Source organism: Oncorhynchus clarkii, chromosome 16 (genome assembly GCF_045791955.1).
Source record: "Oncorhynchus clarkii lewisi isolate Uvic-CL-2024 chromosome 16, UVic_Ocla_1.0, whole genome shotgun sequence".
Classification (NCBI taxonomy): Eukaryota; Metazoa; Chordata; class Actinopteri; order Salmoniformes; family Salmonidae; genus Oncorhynchus; species Oncorhynchus clarkii.
In genome coordinates this window covers 51,454,986-51,479,823 of record NC_092162.1, presented here as the reverse complement: position 1 = coordinate 51,479,823, position 24,838 = coordinate 51,454,986, and the positions used below count along the sequence as shown (strand labels likewise).

Genomic DNA, 24,838 nt, shown 5'->3' with positions numbered 1-24,838 from the left:
TACTGACAACCATTCATATTTATTGAAAATAGAATATCATAGACAATAGTGCCATGTCAAACACAAAATGTGCTTACCTTTATGTAACAATTTCTTCAAGACACTCAGCCTTGTCCTTCCTAAACATTAATTCAGCTGCCAAAATGGGCTCTGAGATCCTCTTGCTTCCCAATATTTGACCGCATTCAATAGTTTTACCTAAGTCTCCATTATACAAATCATTGCAATCAGGGACTCGGCACATGCGGCATTGCATGACTGACTATCTGGACAGACTGCCCAGCAAACCAAAATTGGTTCTGTGAACATTCCCAAAACATTAATTAGTTTGCCCTGAAAGTTCTAATGACACTTAAACAATCTAGTTGGGCTCACGATTATATATTTGTATAAAACATTCCCCTGATGATGCCAGAACACATTTTGTTATTAAACTACCTGGAAACCTAATTAGAACCTAAGGAGAATGTTCTGTGGTGGTTGGTACAGATGTTGTGCACAACATTTTAGTGAATGTTAGGAGAACATTCCAAGGATATTTCATAAAAGAAAATGTAATTTTTTGGGGGGGGGATGTTACCATCCTAATGTTATATAAAACCAAAACTAGAAATTAATGGGAATGTTAGCTAATGTCCTGGGAATGTTCCCGGTGTGCTGTATGTACTGTATTTGTCAAATAAGACACAGCTGAATGCCATCATTCAGTTTTTATGGAACTTGCTTCTTCATTTTTGCCTTATTGCTTTGTTGGATGTCAAGTATACATAGAAACTATTCCAGACTACCTGGGTCGTTCCACTAATTTGCAGCCTTTTGAGAAGTGTAACTTTATCAAAAAAAACGTTTGATTTTTGTTATAAAGAGCACGTTCAACTTCATAAGAAACACATTTTCCCATCTCAAGAGGTTTTTAAGTGCCAAATAAAGTAACAGGGTTGACCGTAACAGGGTTGACCGTAACAGGGTAGACAATTTCATCTTAAATCAGCCATAAATCCCCTCGTGACAGGGGGAATAGAAGCTTGTTGTGTGCAACAGGACGTGGCAATTGAATGTCTGTCTATCTATGGGTAACAGGGTTGGCTTGTTATGCTCGATCCGCACAGTTTTCCATCACAAAATGGCCAAAAAGAATAGGACAAGCTCACCTGCTTTTACACTATGACTTGACCATTAGATGTACAATGTTTCTTTTGATTTTTTTTTTTTTTAAAGGAATAGTTTCACCATATTTAAACGAGAGTTCTGACATTAAGATGAAGGACAGACGTAAATGAATCACTAATCATTAAGTAAGTAATAGTCATCAGACATGACTTTGTCAAAGCAACAAAATAACTAGGGCTTTACAATGATGGTGAAAAGTTGGAGAAATGTTGAGGTTAACTGAGTTAAAGTCTTCCTAGAAGTGCATAAAGTCTTAATTCATATAATTTTGTTTTTATTTATTGAATTCTCCATGTGGTCTATATTAAAAAACACCTAATGTAATATAACATGCTTTTAAAATTCAATACTGGTGCATAATTTCAACTTAAAATATCAAAGGGATGCAAAAGGCACTATTTTCGTGGGAACAACCCACCTATTTCAATAGCACCAGCATAATAAATGCTACAAATGAAGAAAATAATTCAATTGTTCAAAGTATTTTGGGTTCACTTCCACTTTGATCTCTTGATGTGTTTAGAAATGTGTGAATTAATTGTTCAGAATATTGTGGTGAAGATGGATACCGAATTGAAACCATACTGTCCAGCATATTTAAAAGCCAAACTTGCAATAACCTGAAGACACTGATTCTGCAGAATGATTCTTATAGAGATACAGAAAAGGATGACTGCTCCTGCACCTTAAAGACTGCTGTTAACAGAGTCATTGAACACTGGTCATTTTAATAATGTTTAAATACTGTTTTACCCACTTTATATGTTTATGTACAATTTATATGTATATACTGTATTTTAGTCATGGCTCATCATATATAGCTACTACTGTACACACTTTTTCTATTCATATATTGTCCTTAAACACAATTTACATACATATACAGTACCAGTCAAAAGTTCGGACACACCTACTCATTCCAGGGTTTTTCTTTATTTTTACTATTTTCTACATTGTAATAGTGAAGACATAAAAACTATGAAATAACACATATGGAATCATGTAGTAACCAAAAAAGTGTTAAACAAATCATAAAAATATTTTGTATATTCTTCAAAGTAGCCACCCTTTGCCTTGATGACAGCTTTGCACACTCATGACATTCTCTCAACCAGCTTCATGAGGTAGTCAACTGGAATTCATTTCAATTAACAGGTGTGCCTTGTTAAAAGTTAATTTGTGGAAATTCTTTCCTTCTTAATGCTTTTGAGCCAATCAGTTGTGTTGTGACAAGGTAGGGGTGGTATACAGAAGATAGCCCTATTTGGTAAAAGACCAAGTCCATATTATAGCAAGAACAGCTCAAATAAGCAAAGATAAATTACAGTCTATCATTACTTAAGACATGAAGGTCAGTCAATGCAGAACATTTCAAGAACATTGAAAGTTTCTTCAAGTACAGTCGCAAAAACCATCAAGCACTCTGATGGAACTGGCTCTCATGAGGACCGCCACAGGAAAGGAAGACCCAGAGTTACGTCTGCTGCAGAGGAGAAGTTCATTAGCGTTACCAGCCTCAGAAATTGCAACCCAAATAAATGCTTCAGAGTTCAAGTAACAGACATCTTAACATCAACTGTTCAGATGAGATGATGAGAATCAGGGCTTCATGGTCAAATTGCTACAAAGAAACCACTACTAAAGGACACCAATAAGAAGAAGAGACTAGGTTGGGCCAAGAAACACAAGCAATGGACATTAGACGGATGGAAATTTGAGATTTTGGGTTCAAACTGCTGTGTCTTTGTGAGACGCAGAGTAGGTGGTTCCCACCGTGAAGCATGGAGGAGGAGGTGTGATGGTGTGGGTGCATTGCTGGTGACACGGTCAGTGATTTATTTAGAATTCAAGGCACACTTAACCAGCATGGCTACCACAACATTCTGCAGCGATACGCCATCCCAACTGGTTTGCGCTTAGTGGGACTATCATCTGTTTTTCAACAGGACGATGACCCAACACACCTCCAGGCTGTGTAAGGGCTATTTGACCAAGAAGGGGAGTGATGGAATGGAGCATCAGATGACCTGGCCTCCACAATCACCCGACCTCAACCCAATTGAGATGGTTTGGGATGAGTTGGACCGCAGAGTGAAGGAAAAGCAGCCAACAAGTGCTCAGCATATGTGGGAACTCCTTCCATGTGAAGCTGGTTGAGATTATGCCAAGAGTGTGCAAAGCTGTCATGAAGGCTACTTTGAAGATTCTAAAATCTAAAATGTTTTTGGATTTGTTTAACACTTTTTTGGTTACTACATGATTCCATGTGTTATTTCATAGTTTTGATGTCTTCACTATTGTTCTACAATGTAGAAAATAGTTTACTTTTTTTTTTTAAACCTTGAATGAGTAGGTGTCCAAACTTTTGACTGGCACTGTATATTTATTTATATTCCGGACTCTGACATTGCTCGTTCTGATATTGTTTGTTTTGATATGTTTAGCATTTTTTAAACAGCTGAAACAGATTTTTCCTGCAATCTACAACCATAATATTTATGCTTAATTCTGTGTGGGGGAAATGTGTATGTTTTTCTGCATATCTAAGCATACCTCTTGGGCTGTTTTTTTAAGAAACTAAATATGCTTCTTTGCACATTGCTAAATCTGGGTAAAAGATGGAAAGGAATTGTACTGAGTCTTATTCAGTACAATGAGTTATTGCTTGCTTTTTAAAAAGTCTACCAACCTTACCAGCAGGCATACCAGTTAGGCTATTTAGACAAGCTAGCTAATCTAACTTGCTAGTTATAACTTTAGGACATGGGGAACCTATATGGGCTAGCTAAAGCCAATAAAATTGCTAAGTGGCTGGTAGTATTACAAAAAAACACAATTTTTAAACAGGACAAATCTGAGGGCACACACCTCTGGTTATTGTACTGCTAGATATGGCTGCATAGTTGGAGCTAGAAGCATAAGCATTTCACTGCACCTGTGATAACATCTGCAAAACTGTGTTTGTGAACAATAAACTTTGATTTGATAACTGAAAAAGGTGAGTAAATACATTACTTGGCATCAAGCAACATGGTCAAATTTAAATAGTTAGACCATGCTGAAAAGTGATTGATTTATCATTAGTGGCTCATTTTGTTTTCAAATGTTCTGCAGCTACTGAGAAAAACTGTACACTACCAGTAAATTACCTCAAGAAATTTAGCTGAAATTATATTCAATAAACAAATCTACGGATAGTGTAATGACATAAAAGTAAATCCATTGTAGACTAACATTTTCTTCTCTTCTTCTTAAAGCTGGTTGATTAAACCACTGTTGATATTTGATCAAGAAACAACAGTGGGGTGAATTGTTTGGCAGTTGGGTAGGGAGGGAAGCCTGACAGTTAAAGAGATCCAGTCTCTTTGTATAGAGAAAATGAACCCCTCCCATCTTCTTCTATCTCTGTCACTTTTGTTTTACACCAGATGCTCTTCATTCGAGGTACTAGCTTAATGGCTTTTGACACACGCAGCAAGTAGTGGTTTAGGGGTTTCCATGGGCAACACCCTCATCAGCACCTCTGACACTGCCTGGGTGACATCTCTGACTAGAACTTCTTCCATAAAGAAAGTGACATCACTTGGTTCCTCAAAGACTAGCCTCCATGGAAGAGTAGCATGTCCTTATGATGTGAATTGGTGGGGAAACGATCTTACCATGACGCAGGTATGGTAAGACTCATGATGATGTGGGTCCAGCCTTTCGACCGTGTTTGATCCTTCTCACAATCCAGACGTGATCAAGAAGTGGCACGGTGACAGGGCATGCTGCCATGTGGCGTTTGGACCCCTATGTCAACGGATGTGCTCTAATGGCCACCTCCAGCTCGTTTCTCTCCGGTCGTCCAGTCGATGATGATGAACGTCAGGCTCATAGACATGAAGATAAAGCCCATGGCTGTAAAACAGGCAGCCTGAAACCAGCCAGAGAAAGAGTTGTTGGAATTCACCTTAGTCATGAACGTAAAATATATATATATATATATCTTGACACAAACCAGGGTTTCGGAAGTTCTTTCCAGAGCCCATTGTGATACCACCCAAACACTCCGAAAACCTGAGGATTGTGTGGAGAGTTTTAACAAACGTGTCTAGACAATGGCAGGAAAATGTATGTCATGTGAAAACCTACCGTGATCTTTGGTCTTGACTTCAGTGGTTCTTGTTCGGTGGGAACAATGCGGAGGTAGAATAATCCTGGGAGGATGAAGATCAGACTAGGTGCAGTGGTGGCCCCTGGACAGCCAAATGAGACAATGAGTTAGTCCACTGGTAAGTACTCTTGTATGAGGCATATGTAATGTAAACGGTCCTTCCTGTAGTGTTAAGGGTGATTAGGAGACATGGCATGTCAGGTTGATTGGTGAGTATGTAGAGAAAAAGCATCTGAGGCTAGATGGCAAGAACTGTTGTAACCTATGAGCATATGAGTGCTTTTTTTCAGCGTCTCACCAATGATGCCAAAGATATCTCGGATATTGGGCACAAGGATTACAAGAACGTTGACCACGAAGAGGAGACACAGGGCGATGGTGATGTGTCGTGCCCAGTGGAAGGGTTTCTCAGGGAACAGGAGCTGGAGAATGGCTCTGCGAATCTGGAGAGAAAGAGGACTCAGGGGAGTATCTACAGTGAAACTTGCAACATGGCTGTCGAGTGTCAGTTATAAGGTATTTTTAAAGTCAAACACATTTTTAAAGTAAAAACACAATTGATGAAATTACATTCCATACACCTTTTTTTTTAAAATTTTACCCTATTTTCTCCCCAATTTCGTGGTATCCAATTGTTGTAGTAGCTACTATCTTGTCTCATTGCTACAACTCCCGTACGGGCTCGGGAGAGACGAAGGCTGAATGTCATGCGTCCTCCGATACACAACCCAACCAGCCGTACTGCTTCTTAACACAGTGCGCATCCAACCCGGAAGCCACTGCGCCCGGCCCGCCACAGGAGTCGCCAATGTGTCGGAGGCTACACCGTGCACCTGGCAACCTTGGCTAGCGCGCACTGCGCCCGGCCCGCCACAGGAGTCGCTGGTGCGCGATGAGACAAGGAGATCCCTACCGACCAATCCCTCCCTAACCCGGACGACGCTAGGCCAATTGTGCGTCGCCCCACGGACCTCCCGGTCGCGGCCGGTTACGACAGAGCCTGGGCGCGAACCCAGGGACTCTGATGGCACAGCTGGCGCTGCAGTACAGCGCCCTTAACCACTGCGCCACCCGGGAGGCCCCCATTCCATACACTTTCCTATACCAACTCTGGGTTAAACCAACAAGCCAGCATCAGTTGTTCTAAGCATGACACAGTAGCTTAACGTTTAGAGATAAATTGATATATACAGTATCTAGGCTGTTGGTTTTGAAATGCAAACAATATTTTTTATATTTTTGGGGGGTCCGGAGACCTCTTTTGTGATAGCCAATTCATCAGGAACCCCTTAAAATCAGAACACAACTCTGACTTTAGAGTGTGATAAAAATAGCATTCCGGGCTAACCAAGCCTCGGGCCCTGGGAAATAACATTTTAAAAGGCACCCCTCTTCGCAATGGAGAGGAAAATTAGTTAAGGTAATTTCCTACAATTCTACACATTTTTCCATGGGGCAGAGAGACAATTTTGCAGTTTTAAAGCTTAAACTAGAGTGCATTTATGTTCAAAATGACGATTTTACAAAATACAAGAAACTTGAGTTGACAACTGGATCATTGATGGAGTACTGTGGATCCCTGTGAGCCTCCCAAGCCCAACTGTGCATCTAAGGGTAGCCTATATTGTAGATTAATAATAGTGTATTGTATTGCACCCTCTAAACTTGTTTCACAGACCCATTAGCCAAATTTGTTTCATCTGTTGTTGCTAGCAATATTTATTTAGAATAAAAAGAGATCTTGGCGCAGAACCCCCTGTAGTACCTCCGCGGACCCCCAGGGTGGTTCCCAGTTCAGGAACCACTGAAATAGAGTACGTAATTAGAGCTAATGAGAGGAGGCTCTTACAGGAAAGAGGACCACAGGGACAGTAAGGGTGACTGCCACCAGCACGGCCACACGCACACACAGGATCAGGGTGTCCAGAGGGTCCACTTTGCTGTAGGTGTGCAGGAGCTCAGATTCCGTGTTCACTACATAAATATATATATATATGCACACACACACACACACACACACAAATTGAGTATCTTTTGAAATTCTGAAATCAATATTTTTTTCTGCAGCGTGAATACGACTAAAGCCGTCTTGAAGCCCTGGTCTTACCGTAGAAGGTGAGGTAACCAAAGATGGCAGTGAGGAGGTACATGACGAACATGCCCATGATGGACACATTAGCAATCCCCTGCATGCGCCTCTTGGTTGCACTTTGGTGGAAAAGAAAGCAGTTTTTTTGTCTATTAATGAGGTAGAGGGATTACACGACTAATGTTACATTTATTAAATTAAAAATGTCCCTTGATTTAATCAAAAGCCAACAGGTACATGTGTACAGTTGAAGTCGGAAGTTTACCTTAGTTTATTTGGCTGAGTTTAAATGTTTCACAATTGTTGAATTTAATCCTAGTAAAAATACCCTGTCTTAGGTCAGTTAGGATCACCACTTTATTTTAAGAATGTGAAATGTCAGAATAATAGTAGTGAGAATAATTTATTTCAGCTTTTATTTCTTTCATCACATTCCCAGTGGGTAAGAAGTTTACATTCACTCAATTAGTATTTGGTAGCTTTGCCTTTAAATTGTTTAACTTGGGTCAAACGTTTCGGGTAGCCTTCCACAAGCTTCCCAATAAGTTGGGAGGCCTACAAACCTGACTCAGTTACACCAGCTCTGTCAGGAGGAATGGGCCAAAATTCACCCAACTTATTGTGGGAAGCTTGTGGAAGGCTACCCGAAACGTTTGACCCAAGTTAAACAATTTAAAGGCAAAGCTACCAAATACTAATTGATACTCCTTGCACGCACACGCTTTTTCAGTTCTGCCCACAAATGTTCTATGGGATTGAGGTCAGGGCTTTGTGATAGCCACTGTAATACCTGGACTTTGTTGTCCTTAAGCCATTTTGCCACAACTTTGGAAGTATGCTTGGGGTTATTGTCGATTTGGAAGACCCATTTGCGACCAAGCTTTAAATTCCTGACTGATGTCTTGAGATGTTGCTTCAATAGATCCACATCATTTTCCTCCCTCATAAGTCCATCTATGTTGTGAAGTGCACCAGTCCCTCCTGCAGCAAAGCACCCCTACAACATGATGCTTCCACCCCCGTGCTTCACGGTTGGGATGGTGTTCTTCGGCTTGCAAGTCTCCCCCTTTTTCCTCCAACCATAATGATGGTCAAACAGTTCTATTTCTGTTTCATCAGACCAGAGGACATTTCTCCAAAAAGTACGATATTTGTCCCCATGTGCAGCTGCAAACCGTAGTCTGGCTTTTTTTTATGGCGGTTTTGGAGCAGTGGCTTCTTCCTTTCAGGTTATGTTGATATAGGATGTGTTTTACTGTAGATATAGATACTTTTGTACCGGTTTCCTCCAGCATCTTCACAAGGTCCTTTGCTGTTGTTCTGGGATTGATCTGCACTTTTCGCATCAAAGTACATTCATCTCTAGGAGACAGAACGTGTCTCCTTCCTGAGCGGTATGAAGGCTGCGTGGTCCCATGGTGTTTATACTTGCATACCATTGTTTGTCCAGATGAAATTTGTACCTTCAGGTGTTTGGAAATTGCTCCCAAGGATGAACCAGACTTGTGAAGGTCTACCATTTTTCTTCTGAGGTCTTGGCTGATTTATTTTGATTTTCCCATGATGTCAAGCAAAGAGGCACTGAGTTTGAACGTAGGCATTGAAATACATCCACAGGTACACCTCCAATTGATTCGAATTATGTCAATTAGCCTATCAGAGGCTTCTAAAGCCATGACATAATTTTCTGGAATTTTCGAAGCTGTTTAAAGGCACAGTCAACTTAGTGTATATAAACTTCTGACCCACTGGAATTGTGATACAGTGAATTATCAGTGAAATAATCTGTAAACAATTGTTGAAAAAATGACTTGTGTCATGCACAAAGTAGATGTCCTAACCGACTTGGCAAAACTATAGTTTGTTAACAAGAAATTTGTGGAGTGGTTGAAAAACAAGTTTTAATGACTCCAACCTAAGTGTATGTAAACTTCCGACTTCAACTGTATGTGTTCTACTGTAAATTAGTATCGGTAAAGAAGGATAAAGGTTGTCATATCAACATGGTGATTGATGTGTGAAGGGAACAAATTGGGGGTTCATATTGTTTTATGAACTTACTTTTTGAGTTCAGTGTAAATGGGAAGCACCTCAGGGTGACAAACAAAGGCGAACGCCAAGATGGGGATGGTATACGCCGTCTGAATACCATATAAAGGATAAGTTAAATTAGCAGCATTGCACAAGGAGTGCTTGAGTAAACTCACAAGACAGTGTGGACATTTGTGCCACGCTGGTTCTGCTCTGCTTCAATACATATGGACAACCAGTTGCACTGGATGTAACATGATATGAGCATGGATGCACAAAGTCATTAGCATATTGAATGACATGTGCTCCAACTGCAAATAGCTCCTAACCTTATGTGGTTGTATTGTAGCAGAGTAAGAACCCAAGAGCAGAGGTGATGTGGAATAAACACTAAAACATATATTTTAACCTCCTGGTTTATGGTGAACATTTTGCCTTTGCACTGTCCCTCCTCTTCCATGGTGGTGTTGATAATTGTTGTGTGATTGCTGCCATTTGGCACCAGGGGGCAGGGGATGTTGAACTTCTTGTATATGACCTTGAGAGAGAGAGAGAAAGAGAGAGAGAAGTGGTGAGATGTCAGCAGAAACATATCAATCCTCTATAGCTGACAACCATGATCACATTTTTTATTCATTTTTTAGAACCTTTATTTAACCAAGCAAGTCAGTTAAGAACAAATTCTTATTTACAATGTGCGCCACCCTATGGGACGCCCAATCACGGCCGTTTGTGATATAGCCTGGAATCAAACCAGGGTCTGTAGTGACGCCTAGTCTCTAGTTAACTTGTGAATTCCTGTCCAAAGCCTCATTCATTCTTCTGCTTTTGCTAATTGATCAAGGTCAACGATAGAATTTGTCACATTAACAATGTACCTTTCTGCAGTAAGGCATTTTAAACAACAACATGCACAGTAGTGTAATCTAGGATTGTGCTCAAGTATTCAAGCAACATTGAACAGTTTCAAACATTTTAACTATAGTTTTAACATATTACAATATTAAAATAATAATTTGGCCAAATGTGGTTCATTTATGATGTTGCCCTCCCCCTTTTTCTTTGTATGTCAACATAATCAGACAATAACCCATTTCAGAAAGTTACCGTATCCATGTTCTTAGCTAATTTCACCATTGTACAACAAGGCCTGGCTGGCAGTGAGTATATGAAACAGGAGCTAACATTAAATGTTTTGTGAGGTAGAGTGGCACAAGATATAAATATCTCCTCATAAATTGTTGAGGGCACATTAGTACCACAGTCTTTAGTCATGACTCATGCCCTAAGCTGGTAACACATTTAACACATTAACAATGGTAAAGAATCACTAAAAACAGAGCATGGACAATGGAAGTCCAATCATCAGGAGGTGAAAAGCATATGCCGCATCAGAATATAATATTGAAATGTATGATTGCTTGTATAATATATATTGTAATATAATACAGTATAGACATCCATCATCAGAAAGTCACTCACCGAGGAAAGGAAAAAGACCATGCAGGTGAGGGAGAAGCCACTGGTGTAACCCAAATACCCTGCAAGATGCAACCAAGGATTGTTACTACAACAAAAACAACAAGCATCCCACATCCCAGCTGACAATGTTTGGTTTCCAGGGTCTGCATAAAATAGATCCTTCACAGAGCAGAGTCTATAGTCATCCAAATGTTTTGTTTTATGAATAAAGAGGCGCCGACTGAAAGATTGACAGCCAGTGAGGTCATTAGCAGCCATGAGGAAAAGTCAAAGGTCATTCATTATAAGGTCAGTCACATACCCAGTTGTCTCATCAGGGCAAGTGGGAGGATGACGCACACACTGACGACGATGATGAGGTAATTCCCATTCAGGAACCAATCTCTAATTTAAAACATAAACAAAAAAACAAAACGTAGCCAGACACAAAAGTTAATTAATTATAGGTTCATTATGGCATGCAATGTAGACTATACTAGGAAACATACTGTTTAGGGGCAATTGATGCAATGTTAGGTAAAAATGGCTTGTGGTTCTGGTGGGATGGCGAATACAGTTTAGGGACCTGGGGGTAAGCACTGGAGACCTGGGGATAGACGTAGGGATCGTAAGGTGCGGCATATTTTGCTGGGTCCATGTATAATGCATTAGCCAATCCTGGGTTTTATTACCAAATATTGGGAGGGTGGACTAGTTTGGGATGGCAGTGAAGAGGAATGAGGATGGTACAATGAACAGATAATAAAGATTGGATGGGGGTGAAAGTCCAGTCCTAACTATAGGAGTTTAGCTCTGATTGGTTCCAGAGAGAGATCCATCAGGAAAGAGTGATCTGGGCTTATGGGAATTTTAACAGCTAGCTTGTTGCATGTTACACCCCCTAGATATTTGTATTTATTGAATGTATTTATTTAACTAGGTAAGTCAGTTAAGAACAAATTCTTATTTACAATGACGGCCTACACCGGCCAAACCTGGACGACACCCTATGGGACTCCCAATCACAGCTGGTTGTGATGTAGCCTGGAATCAAACCAGGGTGTCTGTAGTGCCTTAGACCACTGCGCAACTCAGGAGCAGTGTTTTCGTGGACAAGTAACCTTGTCAAGAAAAACTCCTGGCCTTAAACATACATCAGTAAGTGTGCCGAAGACAATAGTCCTCATGTTAGTTTGCTACACTGAAAGGTGTGGAAAGGTGCTGCTCCACTTACCCAGTGTTTGATGACAAGCCCAGGAAGGCTTGAATGACCAGAGGTAACTCATACTTCACAATGAAGAGGTAACTGGACATTGCTGGAGGGGATTAAACATATTTCAGAGTTGTTAACTTCTATTATCATAAGAAAACACAGACACACCCTGCCCATTTTACCTGTATTTTAGTATTCCTAAAAATGCTTAGCAATATCACACAAACATTGGAGGAAGACTTTCTGTCAAGAACCACTAAAACTTTTATGAGCCATTGTCACGACTTCGACAGAAGTCGAAGCCTCTCCTTGTTCGGCGGTGGTCGACGTCACCGGTCTTCTAGCCATCATTGATCCATTTTTCATTTTCCATTGGTTTTGTGTTGTCTTCCTACACACCTGGTTTCAATCCCATTCATTACCTGTTGTGTATTTAACCCTCTGTTTCCCCTCATGTCTTTGTCAGTGATTGTTTGTTATTCAGTGTTGTGTTGGTTTTTGTATTGGTGTGCAACAGGTCCTTGTACCCACTTTATTTATTGTTACATTTAGTGTTTGGAGTGTGTTTTGTTTATTTGTTATTAAATACTCCATTACACTCAGTTTGATTCTCCTGTGCCTGACTTCCCTGCCACCTATACACACGACTCTGACAGCCATGAAATCCATGAGTGCAGTGAAGCCATGAGTGCATTTATATTTGCCCATGTGGTTCTCTTCAAAACAGATACTATGTGTTAGTGCTAGTGGGTGAATATATTACTGTATTAGAGGGGCAAAAAGTTTTTGCACTTTTATGGACAGAGGGTCTTATTCAATCAAACTCAATGACCCAATTCCTCATCCTAGGTACTTACCACCAATGTTGTGAAAGGTTATAATGACACCCGCTGCTATTTTTCCTGGGTGTCCAAAAGCCCGGAAGCCCAGCTGTTCATACGCACGAATACCTGAACAGACAAACAAGATGTTGGTCTGTTAAAGAGTAGACATGGGACAGGATCTATATGCCATGACATTAGAAGACACTGTTATCTAAAGCAACAGTGAGTGCATACATTTTTGTATATGTGACACCAGCGAACCAACAACTACCAATTTACAGACAGCTTGGATCATATGGTGGATCCCTACTTTAGGTTTGTCTATAAAAAAAAAGCTGGGCATTTCTGTCAGGCATTTGTGGAGGGGTAGAATCACAGGTATTTCAATGGTCCAAATGCAGAGGGAAAGTTTGTTGACAGAAAAGTCAGTTAACTTTTCTCATCTTGTTATGATTAACTTTGTGATTCAGCTTTCAATTTGTCTTTGATTCCTAAGGGTGATCCTAAGTAACACATACTCACCCACAACTCCAGCACTCTTAAGCAGGAGGTGAACCGAGTAGCTGGACAGACAGGCGATACATGTCAATAGGATTCTGCAGAGCACAAGCAACTGACTTAGAGGTTTTGGAAAGGTAAACAACATAATTCATTTCATGTGGATTCAGCCAATGTTAAAATAATGAATCCCATGGTCAGCCCACCACTTCACAGATGCATCAAACAAACAAAGTAAACTCTACAAGAATAGACTGCCCTCCTGTGACAGCAAATTGATTGGCACAAAACACAAATGAGTTATTCATAAACATTTAAACAATTCTTGACTTCTGACTGGACCTGACGTGAATCTGAGCAATCCAACGTGCAAAGCATGCTGGGGAGCCATATCTGTGGTGTGCTCACACCCAAGCTATGATTCATCAGCCAACTCTTTGCTATATTTAACTCCTGAAATCTGATTTAGGAGTCCCATGTGTCTCAAATCTCACCATAAAAATGACATATGGACACACCAACGCACACCACTCTTCGCCACTGTTCTTTTAACCATTCGAGGACCGTAAATGTTAAACATTACGTTAGATTTACTACTTTTTCATATCATTTTTGTCAGGTTTCCACTGTGGTGTTTTGGTAACATTGTTGCTATGTGTTGTGCAGTAACAGTGTGTATCAAACCATTTTGGGAGGATCTGTGACCTTTTGACAACAACAAAAAATACGAGACAAATAATCCCCCCCGCCCCAAGTTTTGTCCTGCCAAGAGCTGTGTAATATTTAACTTGGTGGGCGTGTGTGTACTAATTTGTCTGTTGTCACATCAAGGAATCACATAGGGACATAATGTGTTGCTGTACTTACATAAAGAGAACGATGCCTGTGTTTGACATGGCGTACGACAGTCCCAGAATTCCACTCCCCATTATGGCGTTACTGAGGTTAAAGACGGACATTCCGAAAGAGGTTTTCCCCTCAAACTGCCAAGGCCACAAAGACATGAATGTCCATTGTTATAACTCCTCATGATGACATTTCAGCATAAAAAGGATGACTGCCAGCTCCAAAGCTGTTGCCATAGTTCTTCATACTCACATCTGTAAACTGGGGCTTCTTGGTCCCATCACTCTTATGTGGTAACATCTCCTCTTCCTCTTCCGCCCGCGGGATACTATGAAGTCAATCAAACCAAGGAAATATAAAAACTATAAGGTTAAACAACACTCAATTTCATCAATGTCCAACTTCAGCCAAGCAAAGTATCATTATAATCAATTGGGTGCTTGAAAATGCTGTTCATGAAAGAGTACTGTATCCATTTAAGTGTTTAAAATGCATCTGAGGTAAACTGGTATTTTTTCAGGTGTTCAACACAAATATGATACCTTTTCTGCAAAACCATAATGACAGTGGATTTCATTTAACTTGTTTAATCTGCTCAAAATAGCCAAACAAACATAACAATACATTTCTGTGCTAAAACAAAAAAACAGGGCAAAAAACTAGTTGAATCAACATTGTTTCCAAGTTATTTCAATAAAATAAATCAATGTGATGATGTTGAATCAATGTGATGATGTTGAATCAATGTGATGATGTTGAATAAATGTGATGATGTTGAATCAATGTGATGATGTTGAATCAATGTGATGATGTTGAATCAATGTGATGATGTTGAATCAATGTGATGATGTTGAATCAATGTGGAAAATGTCATCTTCTTTTCTCCCAACTTCTAACCTAAATCAAATATCATGGTGAAATGTTTTTTTTGCTTTCATGTTGAATTTGCATTAGTTGACAACCACCACAAGACCATGTCAAACTAGACTGCAGACAATTCATCTACACAAACAGTGACAAATATAGGGTGGTAATAGTCTTGTCTGTCAGAAAATAAACACAAATATCCTTGGAATTTGTGGAATCTTGGTGGCCTTTTTGAAATCAAAACACTATCATGCACACAGCTGGCGGAATGATATTATCATACATGCCAGGTAGCAATATGTGCAGTCAAGGAGGACACATACCCATTTTCCAAAGGGACGAAGCCATGGTGGTGACCATTCGATAGCTTTTGGAGTTCCATATGTTTTGCTGATACAAAAAGGGCTGAGTGTGACTGATGGTTCTTCACTGACTGGAGGAAAAGGATTCACAAGGAGGCTAAAGTTCCAATCTGAAAAAAAGAGAAAAAGATGTACCTTAGATAAATGAAAAACGTATCTTTTGGATGTCATTCCAGATGATAGACAGAAAAATGTAAACAGTCAGGTTTGACGGTTTGAGGAATTTGCACGTTGCAAAGTGAAGCCTAGACTCTAGGGTAACTGTGGGAGTTGTCAACTTGTCTGTCACTATGGGACCACATGTCATCTTCCCACCAGAGGAATACATAGCACTACTCTCTCCCTGCATGTGTCATTTCATTTGACGGCTCAGGTTGCATTGCCAGTAATGAGACTCCTGACTACTTTTGAACTCCTTCCGATAAAATTCCATTACTCTTTCAGTAGGGTTTGGTTTACGTGGCAGATCTACGTTGAAGTCCTTCTGCATACAACTCATAATTGATGGAACACTTTCCTCCATTACAAAATTAAGTGCAGATTGTTAGGGCCAGTTCTTTTTTTGTTTCAATCAACTCACGTTTGCCAGAAAAGGGATGTAAATCTGATATAATCTAAACCTGGAAGCACTGTGTTGCCATCACAGACGTTATTGTGAACACAAACTTTGTTGTACACTGTTATTTATCAATCTTTTATTTATCCAGGTGAGTGCCATTGAGGTAGGAATCTCTATTTAAGGGATCCCTGGTATTGGTTTAGGATTTCACTCTTGTTCATCTACACTGCAGGGTTGCTAAAGTGTAAGATACCTACCAGCCCTATGCCAACTGGTGTGCCAGCTGGGATTTGACATCATTACAGACGAAACTGGCAAACAAGAAATGTCACAATTTGCTGAACAAATAGAGTCATATGAGGCTGCTTACATAACGCCTTCTGATACATTGACACAAGAATTACAGTGCCTTCAGAAAGTATTCACACACCTTGACTTTATCCACATTTTGTTGTGTTACAGCCTACATTTCAAATGGCTTAAATGTAGATGTTGTGTCACTCATCTATACACCCCATAATGTCAACGTGGAATTATGTTTTTTATTTTTTATTTTTACAAATTAATAAAAAATGAAAATCTGAAATGTCTTGAGTCAATAAGTATTCAACCCCTTTGTTATGGCAACCTAAATAAATTCAGGAGTAAAAATGTGCTTAACAAGTCAAATAATAAGTTGCATGGACTAACTCTGTGTGCAATAAATGTGTTTAACATTATTTTTGAATGACTACCCCATCTCTTTACCCCACACATACAATTATCTGTAAGGTCACTCAGTTGAGCAGTAAATTTCAAGCACAGATTCAACAGCTAAGACCAGCGAGGTTTTCCAATGCCTCGCAAAGAAAAGCAACTATTGGTAGATGCGTAAAAAGAAAGCAGACATTGAATATTCCTTTAAGCATGGTGAAGTTATAAATTACACTTTGGGTGGTGTATCAATACACCCAGTCACTACAAAGATACAAGCTTCCTTCCTAACTCGGCTGTCAGAGAGGAAAGAAACCGCTCAGGGATTTCACCATGAGGCCAATGGTGATTTTAAACCAGTTACAGAGTTAAACCGCTGTAATAAGAAAAAACTGAGGATGGATCAACAACATTGTAGTTACTCAACAATACTAACCTAAATGACAGAGTGAAAAGAAGGAAGCCGGTACAAAATATAAATATCCAAAAAATGCATCCTGTTTGCAATAAGGAACTAAAGTAAAACTGCCAAAAATGTGGCTAAGAAATGTACTTTTTGTCTGAATACAAAGCATCATGTTTGGGGCAAATCCAACACACCACATCACTGAGTACCACTCTTCATATTTTCAAGCATGGTGCATCATGTTATGGGCATGCTTGTCATCAGCAAGGAATAGTGAGTTTTTTTGGACAAAAGAAAAAGAATAGAGCTAAGCACAGGCAAAGTCCTAGAGGAAAACCTGGTTCAGTCTGCTTTCCAGCAAACACTGGGAGACAAATTCACCTTTGAGCAGGACATTAACCTAAAATGCAATGCCAAAAATACAGTGGGGAGAACAAGTATTTGAAACACTGCCGATTTTGCAGGTTTTCCTACTTACAAAGCATGTCTGTCATTTTTATCATAGGTACAATTCAACTGTGCGAGCCGGAATTCTTACTGGTTGATAGGTGATCAAATACTTATGTCATGCAATAAAATGCAAATTAATTACTTAAAAATCATAAAATGTGATTTTCTGGATTTTTGTCTGCCAAATCGGCAGTGTATCAAATATTTGTTCTCCCCACTGTACATGAGTGGCCTAATTACAGTTTTGATTTAAATCAGCCTGAAAATATATGGCAGGACTTGAAAATGACTGTCTAGCAATGATCAACAACCAACTTGATAGAGCTTGAAGAATTCTTTAAAAAATGGGCAAATATTAGACCATCCAAATTTGCAAAGCTCTAAGAGACTTACCCAGAAAGACTCCCAGCTGTAATCGCTGTCAAAGGGGATTCTAACATGTATTGACTCAGGGGGTTGAATACTTATCTAATCAAAATATATTTGTGTTTTATTTTCCATTAATAAAAATGTTAAATTTAATTTTGTGTGGATCGTTGACATTTAAAAAAAAAATTGTATCCATTTTAATCCCTAATTGTAACACAACAAAATGTGGAAAATCTTAAAGGGGTGTGAATACTTTCCGAAGGCACTGTGTACAACAGGATAAGGCATGTGGTCCTTTATCAAGCTTTGTCAGTTGTGTTTGCCCACTGACAAGGCAATGTTGTATGTTGTTATCTTATAGCTAGGCTACTTTTGTTCTCAGTGTGCTGTATTACATACAAAAGTATTTTCATTCAAAAACATGGTCTGACTAGCCAAAGAAAATATCCAAGTATATCTGAACTTTCAACGTGTAGGCCTATGCTTAACTCATGACTAATGTTCTTTGTTACCCCGACACAATTTTTATTTTATCATGGCTTGAAGGTACAACCAACATACAGTATCTTGGATAAAAGCAGCCATATATCATAGTTACTGCTTTTGAAAATAAGCTTTTCTGTTTGACCTTTACCATAGAAAACGTTACTGCTTCTTGCAACTTTAAGAAACTGTGTTGCACAATGACCCTCTAGAGGAAATATGTGTTTTCTAGTACAAGTGATGTGGGATGTTGGAATTCACATTTAAATGCACGCCAGAAGTTTTATTAAACCCTGGGATGGATACGTGGCTCACTGGGTCCAGAGATGCAGTTTGGAGTAAATCCTGGTTTTTACCACCAGTTGCTAGAGACATCAGCCTTGTAACCTACCATGTCAAACGTGAGTTTGATAAGGTTCGACCACTCTGACATCACATGACACATCATGTGCTTTTCAAACGTGACTCAGGTAGCGGGTTCCCTAACACGTATTAGACTTTTTCTGAGAGACACATGAGGATTGGATATGATTGGATGATTTGTCAGAATGTGACTTCTGATGACTCATACTCAGGTCACACTTTATTTGGATAGTCCGGATAGTCCATCTGTAGATGCTCTACAGATGGTCATACTATCAACAAACTACCTGGTGATAAGCAACTGTTGATAAGAAACATGTTAAGGTTACGTTAAGGGTTAGGATTAGGATAAGGGTTAGGGTAAGGGTTAAGGTTAGAGTTACGGCTAGGGCTAAGGTTAAGGTAAGGGTTAAGGTTAGGGTTAGGATAAGAGTTAAGGTTAGGGATAGGGATGTTTAGTAGATAGTTAGTTGAAATGTTACTGATAGTCTGTAGAGCATCTACAAATGGACTATCCAAATAAAGTGTTACCCTTTGATATCAAATCAAATTTATTTAAATAGCCCTTCTTACATCAGCTGATATCTCAAAGTGCTGCACAGAATGGGTATTGGTAAATTGATATGGGTAAATTGATATGGGTAAATTGATATGGGTAAATTGTACTCCAATTATGTCCTATGGGGCAACTCTAGTTTCTATATCAATAATACCCAACAAGTTTCATCATCAGCCAAACATAAAGTGATAAATGTTACCTATATAACATATACAACTATGTAATCCAGCACATATCATACTACACACAAAATAAAATACTTGCCACAGATTTGTGATTGGTTTGGTTATGCAGTTTGTAATAGAAATATCATGTAGCAGCTCAGTTTGAAAGCCAGTGAGATTTGTGGGAGCCTGCGTCTCATGTGTTCTATCGACAGCGATGCCAAACCATAATTCAGGAAACAATGTCTTGCGAGGAAATGTGTGATAAAATAACATCAAAGTCCTGATATAACTATTATTGTGCTATTACATTTAGATAAGGATTAAGAAAAAAACGGAATATATCTGCAGAGCCTAAACCTTGATGGAAAGGACACCAACATTTAGAAAAGCCATGTGTGAAATCACACCAGTTCAATGGAAAAAAGAACTCACATACATTTTGTGTCTGCCGCAGAATGTCACCCTTATTTTCTAAAGGTCAAATGCATCTGTTTTTATCTAAATGTTAAATCATTTCTGGGTAACAATTAAGCACCTTAATGTATTTGTTTTTAATCAAAATTGTAAAAAATTAACAAAAATAGCTTCTTCACAAAGAGCAATTTCTCAAGAAAGAATTTTGCTAGGACTGTCTGGGAGTGGGGAGGGGTAAACGGAAAACTGTCTGTTATTGACAGAGAGGTTTGGAATTCTCTTTCTTATTGGTCTATTAAGAAGGCAGGCCAAAACTACAGAGATTTCAGACTTCAAAACAGCTCTGATTTCAAACAGCTCTTACACTAAAGAGCATTATCATAATTTTCACAATTTCACAGTATTATTCCAACCTCGTAGTGTGGAAATATATATAAAACACAGAAAAATCTAGTTTTTGACTGCACTTGGTCTTTAACGAATCTACTAAACCCCCCAACACATTTTTTTCATTCGGAACTGATAGACATTAGACCAAAAGAGGTCATGTACTTCAGACTAGCTGTCGCCATTGGCGTCGGCTAATGGGGATCCTAATAAATCAAAAAATCCTTACACACACCTCCCCTGAGAGAACTGATTATGCTAATGCAGGTAATGTAGCTCTTAACCAGTTCCCACACCCATTCCACCAACATTCCTTTCTCTGTCTCTCTTCCTTTTTACATTTCTACATTGCTATGTTACATGTGTGATTTTTCTCCTCACTAACTCTTCAGCTAAAATCTTTATTCTAATGCATGAAGAGCCCCTGGCAAGAAGGGTCGGGCAAGCACATTCTTGCATTGCGTCTTGGGAATCAAACTCCAGAATGTCTTTCTACTGTGTTATCATTTCACACCAACACAAAATGTTTCTAAAAAAAATCAACACCCAACCATCACCACTACTACAAACAAACACACACACAAATGTGCTGGTGACCAATGTACACACACGCATGCACACAAACACACATGATCTATTTCTAAACATATTATCTACATTGCAATGATCTTTTGTTGAAATGTAGTCTTTTTCTGATGTTTATGTTGGATGTTTTAGGAAGTTGAGTGCTTTTCCAGCCACAGCGGTAGGCAACCAATACAGCCAGGAAATCCTCTCTCGGTGAAGAAGGAGGATCGCAGGTTAAAAAGGTCTCAAATTAAAGAGGTATTTCTGATAAAATGTCTGTTTTAATATTTAGATGAAAAGCTAAACAAGCTAGGTTTCTTATATGATGGATTATTGACTGACCCATCAGAAAACACATAGCTTAATCTGTAATGGGAAGAAAAAGTTAATAGTGGGAGTTCCATCAACCAATCCTGCATAGTTATGTCCGAGAAAGCCTGTTGAATCGTGCATTCGGCCCACAGAAGAACCACAAATATCTACCACCATGTGACGGTAGTTTGAAATGGTGGATAGACATTGCAACTTCCCTGTATTACTGAAGCTAGTATTCAACTATTTATATTTTTCCAATGCTTAGTTGCTGAGTGAGAGAAATAAATGTGCCTGAAGAATAAAAGGGAAAGTATATGGCACAGCAGAGCACAGCACATAAAATACCCTCTGACCCCATATTTTCTGCGCAATAGAGGGGTGTATACATGACATATTATGCAATAACCTTCCATTTTGGTCTTGCTTTCTATTGGCTGATTAAGAGGTTGCTATGCAGATTATGTAAATACAATTTGAGGAAGAGCTATAAATTATGTTCTCTAATGGTAGGATCAACTGATTCTTGCATTTATTAGACAAAGTGAAAAAATGGGTTTCTTGCTCAAGCAACTGAAGTAGCCAGCTAACCCGCTTGCTTATAGTTGCACTAGGGTCGGTAGCAGAAGCCAAAGCAACCAATTTGTAAGGTTTGTGTTAGCTAATCAGCTCCTTTGTTGTTCAACGTGACGTGCCATTCCATAATAGCTGCCGTTGCTACTGCTAGCTAGCATGAGGACGAAAAAGGCAGTTTACTTCAAAACGTTCAATCTTCTCGTTGTAACAGTTGGAATAATGGGACAAAATCAGAGTACAACACATTTGTCATCACTTGATTGAAGTACGTTTTCCGAGCTATATCTCACCCCGGGCTCCGTGGTGTCTTATTATACACAGGAATGCTGTCAGACCCCAGTGCAGCTGTAAGGAAGTGGGTTGGATCCGCTGGCTAACAACTGAAGTAGAAGGCACTCCATTGTGTGCAGTAGTGTGCAGTAGACACTCAATTATAAAAATAGAGTTTATTACAGATCCATAGTTAAAAACAAACTGATATTTCAGTCCGAGGCTTTTGCATTTACAGACAAAGAATGAGTTCAGAATCCATGAGTGGTGGGTTTGATTCACGTTAAAAACAGTCAGACCAGAAAAATATTAATCAATCATTACACTTAACTATAAAACATGATGTTCTGAGCAATTCCCTAAATATATTATCAGTCACACAAAGGAGACAGTGGCCACTGAATTTGTTTGTCAGTTGGTGCAGTTACTCCTGTGAGCTCACTACTTATCACAAGACTTATGTCTGTCTGACCTTTCTAAATTGACTTATTCAGACCAGTGTTCCAACAATTCATATATATATATATATATATATATAATATATATATCCACATACATGACACTGCTCAGGGAAAATTGAATCATAAAACTGAATTATTCAAATAATGTTGTGGAAATCAAATTAAGTAGTACTACTGACAATGACAAGTTCCACTATGCTACCTCACAATGCTACCTCACTGACAATGACAAATTCCACAATGCTACCTCACAATGCTATCTCAATGACAATGACAAATTCCACAATGCTACCTCACAATGCTACCTCACAACAATCCCTACCGATGTCCACCAGTGGAATTTCAATGGTATTTTACCCTTCTTGTCAAGTTCCTGCTATGACCCCCACGTGGCATAGCAATACATAGAGCAGAATCAAGGAATGTTCTATTACCTTCAGATGCAGAGAACGTAGAGTTTCAAAGACAGAGAGTAAGTGAAGTGTGTCCTGAGAAGAAGAGATGTTTTCTTGGCCAAGGTGTTGTTTTGCCCAATTGTAATTGGCTTGAGTTTATAGCCAAGAAGAAAGAGCAGAGTGTCTGCTAAGAGTAAGGGAGAGGGTTAGGGCGCGAGCACATATAGAGGAAAAGGCACTAAAAGGGAGGGTTGTTCAAAATGATGGTCTCAAGTTTCTTATGATGTCACACATGCTCACTACTTTTGCTGCTGTCAAAACCAGGCGGTCAGTGGCCTTTTCTTGCATCAATTGCTCCATTGGGAATCTATCACATTTGGAGGAGGCACACTCAGATACACTAGACCCATTGAAGTCTGCTGATAGGACAACAAGTCATTCTTACATGCCCCCCTTTTCCAAAAAACTGGCAACATTGGAAATAAATATGGTTAGGTGATCAACCTCTGGTTGCTTAAGAGTCCAGCCCAGTGGTATGAGTTACATCATGCCCCCTTATGAAATACAGTGGAAAGGAAAGGTAAACCCCAAGGCTACATGAAGCTAAACTCAGAACTCCTGAAAGCAGTCAAACGTTTTGAACTCAATAGAGTCGTTAAGACAACGCTGCATCCAAACACCAGATGGCAGAAAATGAAAGTACTCCCATGGTTGTCATTCTGATTCTGATGAATCAGGGATAGTGACTTTTGTAAATGTGTTTGTCACTAGAAATCTCTGCATTAAAAAATGTAGATAAAGTTTTGGACCCATAACATCTGAGATTTGCTGAAGAAAAAAAATACACCGTTTATAACGGTTTAGGGGTGATGAGGGTGCTGCAGCACACTGAACAATCAGAAGAAAAAATATATATAAATCATTTGTGGTCACACCCAATGATGTGTATAAATCTTGGATGACTGACAGAGGGCACCATCTTGGCACCCCTCTATTGTAAAAAAATGATTTTGGAAGCTATAGAAATACATTTATTAATGTCTACATTCGTTTTTTGACACATTTATTATATTACACACACCTTAATCGATACTTTTAAATTATATTATGTGAGTTACACATAAAAAATATATAAAACATTTTCCTTAAAGTATTTATTTTAGAGAGTACTAATGTTACTGTCCCCACTACAACAACAAAAATACTTAAATACATGTAATTTTGTCCTTGAAACATTTAATTTAAATACTGTAGAATTCCATTAATTCCTATGAAGGACTGCTCCGACTGGGGAGTGCCAATATGGCCGACAGGTGGCTTCAAAGCCTCACCACCTCCCTTCAAGACACACGTGACCCACTCTAATTCGCCTGACAGATCAACGGACGACGCAATCGCCATTGCACTGCACACTGCCCTCACCCACCTGGACTTAAGGAATGCATATGTGAGGATGCTGTTTCTTCAACTACAGCTTGACCTTCAATACCATAGTGCCCTCTAAGCTCACCACAAAGCTCACGGCCCTGGGACTGAACTCCTCCCTATGCAACTGGGTCCTGGACTTCGAATAAGAAAAATGTGTTAAGAAAGTATTTACTAAAATAAACTGAAGTTAAAAATAAACAGACCAAATTAAAATCTATGAAAATAAATAAAAAATAACTGATAATTACGGCGCAACAATAAAATAACACAGAGTCAATGTGCAAGGGCACCGGTTAGTCAAGATAATTTGATTAGCTGTTCAGGAGTCTTATGACTTGGGGCTAGAAGCTGTTAAGAAGCCTTTTGGACCTAGACTTGGGGCTCCAGTACCGCTTGCCATGCAGTAGCAGAAAGAACCGTCTATGACTAAGGTGGCTGTAGTCTTTGGCAATTTTCGGGCCT

General features: G+C 39.3%; 1 protein-coding gene across 1 annotated transcript; it reads right to left on the bottom strand.

The window, feature by feature from the left end:
- Positions 1-23,366, bottom strand: LOC139368683 (sodium-coupled neutral amino acid transporter 3-like). The gene is made up of 16 exons (XM_071107875.1): positions 22,988-23,366; positions 15,479-15,627; positions 14,541-14,616; positions 14,310-14,425; positions 13,467-13,540; positions 12,978-13,070; positions 12,142-12,223; positions 11,230-11,312; positions 10,929-10,987; positions 9,856-9,984; positions 9,477-9,556; positions 7,434-7,534; positions 7,176-7,300; positions 5,625-5,769; positions 5,305-5,408; positions 1-5,086 (listed from the first exon to the last, which is right to left on the bottom strand). Exons 2-16 carry the CDS (start codon positions 15,535-15,537, stop codon positions 4,982-4,984), a joined length of 1,431 nt encoding a protein of 476 aa, XP_070963976.1. The 5' UTR covers positions 15,538-15,627; positions 22,988-23,366; the 3' UTR covers positions 1-4,981.
- Positions 23,367-24,838: the final 1,472 nt, after the last annotated feature.

Coding starts and splice junctions, on each gene's coding strand:
- LOC139368683 (XM_071107875.1), bottom strand. CDS start 15,537: ATGGAACTCCAAAAGCTATCGAATGGTCACCACCATGGCTTCGTCCCT. Junction 11,313..12,141: donor GGCTTGTCATCAAACACTGG/GTAAGTGGAGCA, acceptor GTTTTAAATTAG/AGATTGGTTCCTGAATGGGA. Junction 9,557..9,855: donor TGTTCACCATAAACCAGGAG/GTTAAAATATAT, acceptor TATGGTATTCAG/ACGGCGTATACCATCCCCAT.